This window comes from Epinephelus moara, chromosome 11 (genome assembly GCF_006386435.1).
Source record: "Epinephelus moara isolate mb chromosome 11, YSFRI_EMoa_1.0, whole genome shotgun sequence".
NCBI lineage: Eukaryota > Metazoa > Chordata > Actinopteri > Perciformes > Serranidae > Epinephelus > Epinephelus moara.
In genome coordinates this window covers 19550314-19562029 of record NC_065516.1, presented here as the reverse complement: position 1 = coordinate 19562029, position 11716 = coordinate 19550314, and the positions used below count along the sequence as shown (strand labels likewise).

Genomic DNA, 11716 nt, shown 5'->3' with positions numbered 1-11716 from the left:
TCCAGTAAGTGCTGGTTGTTTTTATTGAAATTGTTAAATATCTCAATCCAATCTGCCTGAAAACTGGAATGGTGGAAGCCTCCTTCCACTGACGACAACAACCTGATTACATTTTCTCCCTTTTAAAACATATTGACGTGGTCATACATGGATGAAATGTTGCTCGTTGGAGAAACAACAGTCCTGTGCAAGCTTTCCACAACTGTTAGATATGATGAATACAAGACAATTTAGTGATTGCAGTGGCGTGGAGCACCGGAGGGGGGGAGGGGGGGGGGGCTCGGTGCACCACTGTAGCTTATCACAATACAGTTGCAATATTCTTCCTGGTGATGCATATGCAACAAGTCCGTGGGTTTTCATGGAGTGACTGGCAGACAAGTGAGTTTTATTCTTCGACTGTGTCCTTCTTGCTGGTCTCCTGTCCTTCAAAGATGGGGTACTTGGTCTCCACTTCTGCCCAGGTCAATGTGCCGTTAGCCATATCCCGAATAATCACAGGTAACTCGCTGACCTGAGGAGAGACACAGAGGTTTCATTGATCGTCTTAAATGGTGTGTGTAAGTACAGCTGAAATGCTGCTGTGTTTAATGAACACTTCTGGGGCGTGCGTTAAAGGGACAGTTCAACACAAATAATCCAAAAATACATATTTTCCCTCATAGCTGTAGTGCTATTTATTAGTATAGATACTTTTGGTGTGAGGTGCAGAGTGTTGGAGATATCGGCCGTAGAGATGTCTGCCTTCACTTGAATATAATGGAACTAGATGGCACTCGGCTTGTGGTGCTCAGAGCACCATCAAAACACGTGAAAAACTCAACAGCAATGTCTCTTTCCAGAAATCATGACCAGGTTACTCAAAATAATCCACAGACCTTGTTGTGAGCAGTTTCATGTAGGAACTATTTTTCATTTAACTTACAACACCAACCAAAAGGAAGCGTGCATCTACTCATGGACAAGAGTAGATTTAAACACTGACGACCTCCACTAGGCGTAGGTGGTATCACGGCATACCGGGGTATTAAGTAATCCTCACGGTATCATTGTCGATACCGTCAAAAATACAGGCGTTCCTCTTTTATTAAACTTATTGTATGCAGTGTGCAGTACGTGCCACCAGAGGTCACCAGAGTCTCCAGTCTCTACTCATGAACAGGCAGCTGAGCTAAAAGACATCATTACACAGAGTGGTGGAGGATGGATGCCCGGGTCACACAGGCTGCTTGAATGTCACAGCACTTCTTGTTTGTTTGTTTGTTTTATGGCACCCATCCGGCACACAGGACTGTAAACAGCCGGCCAGGAACGACTAAGAGAGAGTGAGCATGTTTTCTGCATCTAACTCAGTGAATTAGGGGTTTTATTCGCCCAAACCAGAGTGGACTAACTAACTGGATGAGTAACAGGAGTAACCAAGACCGTATGAATGAGTTTTATTTTGTTTCTGTTGAGTCTGAATGCAGTGTGAGTTAACGAGGCAGTTAAGTCTCCAAAAAAATGAGAATTAAAAAAGGTATACAGTTGTATTTCTCTGTTTCATAAGGAGAACAGATGTGAGAATATTACTTTTGTGAACATCTTTGAGTTTGCGTTGTGTAATTTTTAGTTCGAAAAACCTAAGAGAGCTTGTTGATCAGTGGTGGGGTCTTGTCTTACTGTATACCCTGGTGAAATTTCAGGAAGGTAGATGCATGCTTCCTTCTGTGCAGTGATATGGTCAGCAGGTGTAGTTCGTAGAAAGAAAATATCCTACATGAAACTGCTCACAACAAGGTCTGTGGATTATCTTGAGTAATCAGGTCATGATTTCTGGAAAGAGACATTGCTGTTTTTTTTTTTTGATTTGGGGTGAACTGTCCCTTTAAAAGGACAACAAACAATGGCTACATTGTGCAATACTTCGTCATTCCACACCCGTGACACAAACTGAACGCACCATACAGACAGAGGAAAAAAGTTATGGGCACAGTGCACCTTGTCTACACTTGATGTGTAACATAAAGATGCACACAAGCAGCCACAAACACAAAACACAATAATTGCAGTTACACATGTAAAAAACTGAAGAAATTTGAAACCTAAAATGAGGCTTCAGGTTGTGGTTATGCGCATGAAGCCAGAGTGAAACATGAGCAGTTCTGGTTGCTGTGTAAACAGCTGTATTGATTTAAGTGCATCTGTGCCATCAAGCTGAGCTTTACATAGTGACAGTCTGTAGTGAAAAGCTACAAAGAACAATCAATTTTGGGAAGCGTGTCTCATGTACAATGATCAGAAAGCATAAAAAAACAAGGGAATCTGTGCTGTACCTCGGCCCTGATCTGCCTCATCGAGTCGCGGTCTCGCAGCGTGGCTGTGTGAGGCGTCTTGTTCACTGTGTCGAAGTCGATGGTGATGCCAAACGCCACTCCGATCTCGTCGGTCCTGGCGTAACGCCTCCCGATGGATCCCGCAGAGTCGTCCACCTTGTGAGACACACCGTTCTTGGTCAGCGCGTCAGCTGAGAGGGAGAAAGAGAGAAAAAGAAGCGTTAACCAGGACAGCAGACCTCACAGACTCAAAATAGAAGATCTACATTATCATTATGTGGGCACTCACATAGCTCCCTCACGAAGGGCATGAATTCCTGGTTTTGACTCAGAGGCAGGACGGAACATTTGTATGGAGCTACAGTAGCGGGGAAGCTAAAGTACTGCAGAGGAGGAAAGCAAACATTGCAATAATGAAATGATTAAAAGAAAATCAATCACAGAAACAATCATTACATCATAAAACAGTAATTTTTGGCAGCTTGGTAGGGCTTTCACTGCGGGCAGCTGCTGCCATGTGATGTTTGAAGTGTTAAATTCGTCCCTAATGTCTAACTTGCAAACCTGCTTAAGAAAACTCTGTTTAAATCTAAAATCCATTACTGATAGGCTATTACATATTGCAAAATTAGAATGGTTTAATGAATTGTAAGGACAAATTAACAGTAAATAATCAGCAAGAACGCAGGAGCACAACAACACTCTCTGTGCAGGGTGTTTACAGGTATCAGACACTTGGATATATAAAGCTTTTTGAGCCCTTTTCAAAATCATTTTTAACCAAACTTAGAAAACAGATTTTTGGATAAATCATGTTTTTCTTATTCAAGCTTTGCAGGTAAGTAATATAATGCAGTAATGTATATGTGGTCCAGTGCAGAGGTAGGTTTTAAGTAGGAATATGTTTATTGGAGTGAGTTAGATTAATGTACATTTTGCAAATATGAAGTATAAAGTAAAGTAGTGGGTTCAGTGATAGGTTCAGTGACAGGGCCTTATATATATAAAATGGAATTTAAGACATGTAAAGGCATTTAAAGGACCTGCAGACAGCCTGGACAGCATATTTAACAATGCTAGATGACATTTTAAACAGAAATTATGTGCTGTTTAACAGATAAAATCCTCATGTTGTTCATCCAGACTCACCGTTCTTTGTTCATCACCTTCTCTGACTTGGAATGTGTGCTCAAAGATGGTGTACATGATCCTACCGATGCCAAAGGAGGGCTCGATTACATTGGGGACAACTTCCTCCACTGTGGGCAACAGAGACAGACAGAAAATGTGTGTTAGTTATAGAATATGTCGTCCCAAGTATCCTGACATTATCTTTAGGAGGATGTATTTACAGTGAAATAAATCAATCTCACCATGCAGAGTCTTCTGGAATCGCTTCACCCCGACCATGTCCTTTGTGAGTTTAAAGGTCTTGCCTTCTGACTCGATGGTGAACTCTCTGTGGAGTTAAAATAAAGACACTGACTGAGCTGCAAGTGACAAAGCCACAACCTTTCATCAGGCGCCCACATGAACTGTGCGACTGCACTCACCCAGTCTCATTAAGCAGCTGCTCCTGGTCTGTGATGAAGCACTCGTCACACACAGCCAGATACTCCATGACTATCTTAGCATCCTTCTTGTACGCCTTCCCAATGGCTCCTTTGTTGGGCTCGAACTGGACGACATTTACAACTTTGTGTGGAGAAGTTAAAGAGAATAACAGAGCGTCCATGTGCTTAAAATGCTCTTTGTTGTTTGATGGAACAAATATTTTCTTTTGCAGTGTTCAGTGCTGCTGCAGTTTAAGGATATGGGTTCTTTCAGAGGCTTTTCAGCGACCAAAGGGACCTTTGTAGCTCGCGCATGGCACTGCAGATCAAAACAAGACCGGTCTGCACATCCCACGATTTCAATCCAGCCCTGCAAGGGACAAACATTTACTTTGAGCAAAAGTACATGCACTCCCTGATGAGCTGTAAGGAAACACTGCAATGGAACGTACGTAGGAGGTTTTGGCTTCGGCGTCCCAGCAGTCACAGGCGTAGTGAGCCATCTCGTTGTCCATGTGCTGTCGGAAACGCAGCTTGTCTTTGGCAATACCAACTTTAGTAAGGTAGAGGTAGATCCTCCCGATGAAATATCCCAGGACGGAGTTATTGATCACTCCCTTAAATGAGACAGAAGAATCAGTGAGTGTGCTGTGTGCAAGAAAGCTGCTCTTGATTGGTCAGAATTTCAGTGCGGGAAAAATCCAGGAAGTAACCAAAATGTTGAAGAAGAGTACACTTGCAAGATAAATGCGACATATAGTGATTCCCACCTGCTCCACAGCGTCGCCCAGTCTCATAACTTGTGCAGACTGGCCACTCGTCTGAGCCTTGGAGGAGTATAACGTGATGCCCAGGTCGGCTACACTGGAGAATTTAGGGTGGACCTTTTCATTTGGGTCCACAAAGTGCTCAATCTCAGCCATGGTGAACTCTCTGCGTGGAAATGTGCAGCGATTATAATCCTGTTTAGTGTCGTGAGTCACATCTCGACAAGTACAGACACAGAAACACACGTGAGAACAAAAGGTGACACGGCGGGTGTCTCTTACCTAACACGAATGAGTCCAGAGCGAGGAGAGATTTCGTTCCTGAAGGAGTTTCCTATTTGAGCAGCAGCAAAGGGCAGTTTTCCCTGGTTGAACTCCAATAGACGCTTGAAGTTGAGGAAGATTCCCTGAGCGGTTTCAGGCCTCAGATAGCTGCAAGTTTAAATCAAATCAATCACTTGGCAATGACACAAATGTGACATCAAGGAAAAATTCTGTGCAGTATGATGTTTCATTTTACCCCGGCATGTTCCCCCCTGGTCCGATGGACGTCTGAAACATCAGGTTGAAGGAGACGGGAGGTGCGAGGTCATTTCCTGTGGTGGGCGACTTAACGTTGTACTTCACAAACAGATCGGTCAGCTCTTGCTGGGTGTAGTTGTCCAACTGAAAACAATAGTGAATCATTTAAAACCCTGTCAGAAAGAGCTTTTACACTTTAATCCCTCAAAAGAGCACTCCATCCCTGTCGCACTTACCCGAACGATGACGTCCTCCATCTCAGCCTTCTTCTCCGCTGTACACTTCTTATCAGACATCAGCTTCTGGAGATGAGCTGTAGGACACAGGAAGTTAAAAACAATGCTTTCACAAACAGGTGTGACAACACTTAAAAGGGAAACATCAGTATTTTTAAACCTGGGCCCTATTTCAGAAAGCAGGATTAGTGAAAACTCTGAGTATGTTCAGCCTGAGATGAGGGAAACTCTGAATTTTCCGTTTCACAAAGCCAGTTCAGTGTAACCCCGAGCCAGTTACTATGGCAACAAACTCTGTGAAGCAAACCTGCTGGCTGGCAAGTCACATACGTGGTCATTAAAATCTCCAGTTCAGCTGGGGTGAAATAAGTGGCTCAGCTTTTAACTCATATGCACTCTGATTGAGGTAAATCTGATCAGCTGTTCTGGAAATCAGAGTTTCCTCAGCTCAGACTCAATCAACTCGGAGATCCGGATTAGGCTCAGAGTTCGTTGAGCCTGCTTTCTGAAACAGGGCCCTGGACCCTCTTTTCCCATGATTGTGTCTGAGTGACTAACAGGGACAAAAAATTCTGACATTGGTCCAGTACTGAGCGAGAGTGTTGCAGCGGGCAGCAGCATAACAGGCTGCAATGTAAACCTTTGGGGCAGCTGTGGACTGTCAATTTACATCCATTTAAAGTGCTTGTTTTTGCCACTGACAGGCTCAGATTGTTATTATAAGTGCCTGATAACATTAAAAATGAGATACTGCAAAGAATTAAAATGTTTTCCTTTATCTTTCGCTTGATCCGGTCTGTTTGTTATTGTATCAAACAAAGTTTTGCTCAAGGGGAAGTCTTGTTCTGAAGTCTTGTGGGCAGCCATTGAATCCAAAGGCCTCCACACTAAATATTCAACCATGATATTCGAAATATTCTACCTCTTACTTTAACACAACAAACTCTTCTTGCCACTCTTCTCTCATTCACATCTCCACCATTGTCTTCCAGCAACAAGTTACCTCTTGGAGATTTCAGAGTGAGCATTCTCCTTTGAAACTTTGATAACAAACAGACCAGCAAAAGGTCAGGAAAAAAAAGTTTAATTTCTTTGTCAGACCCTTATAACAACAATCTGAGCCTGTTATTGGCAAATAGTGTTTCAAAAATATCGATTTATCAATGCATATTGATTCCAAATATGTCAAATGGTTTCAACACTCATTTTCTGGAGTGTCAATACTACTTTCTCAATCTTTCTTCTCTCCTCGCCAACCTCACTTCCTGTCACTCACTCACAGTGCTGTCTTCTTGTCATTCCACTTGAATATGGGGCTTTTGTGTCACAGTTTTGTTTTTTACTTGCTCTTTTTTTGCATTCAATGTATTATGATCCAGGAGGCTTTTAGACTTGTGCACCACCACAGTAAGAATATTGTTTTTATTTATGTAAAAGGTTTTTAGTTCTTAATGTTTACTACAGTCATTCTGCTGTTCTCCACTAACCAAGAAAAGTCATTGTGTCATCTTATAGCCTTGCTATATTTATCTTTTAATAAAAACAACATTAATAGGTATGCCCTCAATGCCAATTGTTCTGTGTTATCAAAAATGGTACTGAATATAAATATTTTTCAAGGTATAGTACAGCAGTCAGAAACTCCAGTACCCTGACAACAGAAGGCAAAAACAAGCACTTCTAGTGAACATAAACTGAGGGTGGATAATTGCTTTGAAGGATTACACTGCAGTCTGTTTCATGGCTGCCGGCATCTCGCTTAATACTGGACCAGTTTCAAAAATTGTTGACACAAAAACACGAAAAAATATGGTCCAGACTGAAAAATACAAAAGTTTCCCTTCATAAGAATTTTTTTTTTTTTAAAAATGAACCTTTGTTTTCATGCATTTATATTCTACCTATAGTGTGAAAATGAGCTCAAACTAATTAGTGAGATCACATGCACGTTGTTTTGAAGTAGGTTTGAGATATCTTAGATAAAACTTAACATGACTTGACATATTTTCATTACATAACATTTTCAACTTTCAATATGTCATCTCTTTCTGGCAGCTGAGCCAATTAGCCTCCCAGTCTTACAGGAACGAACATGTTCTTCCTATATCTCATTTTTCCTCCGCTGGCCTTTTGGCACAGCTCCAGTCTGTGTCATCCTCGCAGCTCGCACTGCTCTGAAAGCCCTGTGTGATTTCTGCTGGTCCAGCCACTTCCACTCTCCCTCAGGCACAACAGTGATACTCAGAGCTTGGCCAACCAGCAGCAGCTGCTGACTACACAAGTTTGGACGGCGTCCATCCCACCCTCCGCAGAATCCCTTGAATAATACACAGGGAAAACTTGCGAAGATCTGCCGGGGTTGTTTTAAGGATGACTAATCTTTAGTTTGCACTATGGTGGGAGCCAAGTCTCTAAATATACTCAGACACAGAGGCGGATGTGCAAAAGGCTTACCTTTGAGGAGGTGGTCTGCCCTGAAGCACTCGCCATTCTTGACATCTTTCACCATGTAGTCAGCAAATTTATCCACATGTCCTGACGTCCTGAATGAGGGAACAAAGAAAACACCTGAATTATAAAGATTTGTTAAAAGAAAAGTTGTTAATATTCAATTTAATTCAATCCATGTATCTGCAACCGGGCTATGGAAGGCTGCAACAGCGGCGGCTTCCATGCATAAAATCGCAGAATCAATATGTGCCTGTTTACAAAAACCCACGGATCAGCACTTTGGAGCTGACTCTAGGAACCACGAGGCACTCTGTTCTGTAGTTTCAAACATTAACATTCAAAACAAAATACTGTTTAACACCCATACGAGACAAGATACATAAATATCAAACAGCAATAACAGACATCAAAAGCATTAATGGACACCCACTTGAGTACAGGCTCGGGGGTCAGCATGGTGCAGTCGATCTCCAGGATCTGCTCCTCCTGGATGAAGTGCTGCCTCCAGGCCTGCAGGATGTTGTTCTTCAGGGCACAGCCCACGGGGCCGAAGTCGTACAGGCCGCTCACACCTGAGGAGCATTACTGCATGGTAACAGAATCCTTAAAGACCACGTGCACGGTGATTTTTACGCACCGCCCGAAAGCTTTACTCTCCGAACATTAGCTTTCCAAGTCTCACCTCCATAGATTGCAAAGGCCTGGTCGTAGAAGAATCGCCTCTTGAGGGTATCCTCCATCTTGGTTCTGTCAACAATGTCATCTTTGGGTTGTAGTGACAGTTCCTGCAATGGAAATTATATTTACATCATTCTTGACATCTTGCTGCCCTGTACTAGGAAAAATAAGGCAACAAACAAAACATCTGACTTATCAAGACATGTTAAAATAAGTGTTTTAAATGTTTAACTTTTCCCCAAACAACCGGGCTATGAAAAGCTGCAACAGTGGCAGTTTCCATGCTCAACACTGAGGAATCCTTATGCACCTGCACCTTATGCAAAAACCCACAGAACAGCACCACTTTGCAGCTGACTATAAGAAGGTCCAGGTAGCAGTTTCAAATTATCCTCAATTAAAAACACATAAAAGATTACCAAGAATTCTTTAAACGCCCATAGAAGACATGATATCAGGAGGACAGAAACACATTTGTATCAGCAAGCAAAAGCACTACAGGGAACCTCATTGAGTACAGGCTCACATAGGTCATAACACTGTCAAGATACAAAGTGTGGCAAAGACAGAGTTGAGTCTGAGGATAAATTTAGGAATATCTGAGCCCAGAAAAGCATTCTTGATCCTCAGAAACAATATTATACAAGACTTCTGGCCTTTGGGGCTTTAAAATAACATATCCCAGTTTTTATTTAGCAAATGGAGCTGGCTCAAGTCTCATTATGTGACCTATATTCGATCACACAATACGAAGTGATTTTACATGGTATAACAGTACCCCCTGTATCTGAAGAGTGTGAGATGTAGTTGCAAGCATGTACATGTGCATGTTACATATAGTTTTTGAATAAGTTCCATGTTTGTTCCATGATATCCTCAACCTTTCATGTGTTAAGGACCCCTACATTGATACACAATATGTCACAGACCCCCATTTGATAAGATTTCCCTTCAGGGACCTCCATCTAAAAGATTTTTGTTGTTAGATATGATTAAGTCCAGAATTATATCAACTACAGTTGAGCAGATAATCATGGTGGAAGTGAAACATGTGGTCAGAACTGTCACGCTTATGACTAACTCTCATTGGTCTCCCTTCTATAGTGAATTACATAGTGAAAATAAACTGTTCCCCAATTCTGGGAACCCCCTGGAACTCCGAGTTGTGAACCACTGCTCTAATCAAATCCGCAATGGTGTCAAATCCTGCATCCCGAGCCAGCACCCTTTCCCCAGTGTGCTTGTCAACATGGTGGATTGATACAAATGAATAACAGTGTTGGCAAGCTCCCTGTGTTATAATGAAAGTATATTAATATTTGCTGTGCAGCCTGGGAGATGAAAAGTATAGTGACGAATATGCACCTGCAATCCTATTTCTCATGCATGTTTTCCATATCAGACTACATAAGGCCTGGCAGAGTATTTATAAGGTGTGTGATTCACTGAACAGGCTCAGCCAGATTCAGTTATATGAGCTGCACTCACCTTGGCCTCCAGAGTTCTCTTTCTTGCTTTCAGCTCAGCCACAGCTTTAGTGACATCCACATCAGGAGCTCCATCCTGCTTCAACTGGCGCACAAGGTCCCCCTAAAACACAGAGAGTGCTTATCACTGGCATGAAGAAAACCCAGATCCAGCTACAGCTACACTTCAACTTTAATAAGAGCAGTGTTACAAAGCTACCAGCTAAGTGTGGTTTTTTTTTGGTAGCAGCATTATCATGTCTCTTCTGTTAACCCCACCCTGCTCACAAATGTCTGCAACAGCAGCAGCAGCAGCACATTGAAACGTGGCAAAGGGCGCAGACATGACTGCCAGCTAGCGTTAGCTAGCAAGCAATGGCTGTCCTCTTTCATTGACAGCTTAGAGAGGAGCCGGTTAAGCTAGCCGGTTAGCCTGGCAGGCTAGCATGCTGACTGTGACCCAGTCAGAGGCAATAAAAAGATATATACGCCTAAACAAACCGACTCGGCCCATATCAGTGGAGATAATGAGATAACAATTGTTACCTGCTCTTTGACTGCTACCCTCAAAGGGGCGAGAATCTCCTCAATGTTGCCGTCCATGGTTTGTCCTTCCGCCAGCTGCAGCCACAGGCTTGTCTTCTTCTTCTTCTTACACAGGCAGACCGAGGTTGAAAACGGCCGGTTTTGGGGCGGGTAGCGGAGCGACTGCCGAACGAACCGGACCGAAGACACCGGGCAGAAGGCGGAAATCTCAGTGCTGGTCCTCAGCAGTGCTGATGCTGCGCTCCGAAGCATGGACCGCCGTAATGCGAGAAGAGAATGATGAAATCTCTCGAAACAAGTAAACGCAGCTTCCGCTTTAGACAAGCACTTTCACTACAACCGGCACAGGCACTGGTGACGTATCGGCAGATTCGTCAAACACGGTAAAAAATAAAATAAAAAAATAAAACAAAACAAGACAAAATTGAATTAAATTAAATTAAATTAAATTAATAAATTTTTTTAAATGACAATAATAAACATGCCCATGGTCAGGGTTATAACATAGGCCTACTACGCAAGTCACATTTTTAACCAACCACCTCTTTTAGTCAAAATTATGACTCATCATCATCTAATAATTTTGATTTACACACCAGAAATTCTGATTTGCTTTCTCATAATGCTGACTAAAAAATTTAAATCTAAATTTATATATTTTTCCATTATTCTACAGAGGCCCCTAAAGGTCATGGTCATGGCTTTGCAAGTGGAATTTAAATGTTATTGCAAGGGAACAAAAAAATATTTTAGAAAAATAATTCCCATTATGACCTTTTGGGGCTCCTTTTAATTCTGATTTAGTATCTCATTACTTCATTAAGCCAGACTTTTTATTTTGTATCGTAGAAACATTTTACCTGTTCTACTTTATATAATTTTACTATTTTATTTTATGCAAGAATTTATTTTATTATTATTTTTCATTTATTTATTTTTTTTAAAATTAATTTTATTATTTTACCTATTATTTTACTGGGACTCTAATTGACTCTGGGATTCTAATTTTATAATTCATAACTTTCATTTATTTATTCATTTATTCATTTTGCTGGCTGAAAAGGGCTTCCAAGCAGCTATGAGCAAACACATTAGGCTGTAAGTGACAGGAAACTGAAGTATTAATACAGCTAGTCTTTGGATGTCATTGTTTTGGTGTTACTTTATGTTAGAATGTGATTG

General features: G+C 41.8%; 1 protein-coding gene and 1 non-coding gene across 2 annotated transcripts; both read right to left on the bottom strand.

The window, feature by feature from the left end:
• Positions 1–10824, bottom strand: LOC126397873 (glycine--tRNA ligase-like). The gene is made up of 17 exons (XM_050056906.1): positions 10535–10824; positions 10011–10112; positions 8527–8629; positions 8275–8416; positions 7848–7936; positions 5394–5470; positions 5156–5301; positions 4918–5067; positions 4639–4801; positions 4321–4485; positions 4132–4238; positions 3869–4015; positions 3689–3774; positions 3465–3574; positions 2605–2698; positions 2316–2506; positions 1–514 (listed from the first exon to the last, which is right to left on the bottom strand). The coding sequence occupies exons 1-17, from the start codon at positions 10784–10786 to the stop codon at positions 389–391; spliced, it is 2250 nt and encodes a 749-aa protein (XP_049912863.1). The 5' UTR covers positions 10787–10824; the 3' UTR covers positions 1–388.
• Positions 8017–8151, bottom strand: LOC126398170 (small nucleolar RNA SNORA84). Its single transcript, XR_007570743.1, has one exon. It is a non-coding gene; the product is annotated as a small nucleolar RNA SNORA84 (small nucleolar RNA).
• Positions 10825–11716: the final 892 nt, after the last annotated feature.

Coding starts and splice junctions, on each gene's coding strand:
- LOC126397873 (XM_050056906.1), bottom strand. CDS start 10,786: ATGCTTCGGAGCGCAGCATCAGCACTGCTGAGGACCAGCACTGAGATT. Junction 4,802..4,917: donor TCTGGACTCATTCGTGTTAG/GTAAGAGACACC, acceptor ATTTCCACGCAG/AGAGTTCACCATGGCTGAGA. Junction 515..2,315: donor TGAGGCAGATCAGGGCCGAG/GTACAGCACAGA, acceptor GTCTCTCCTCAG/GTCAGCGAGTTACCTGTGAT.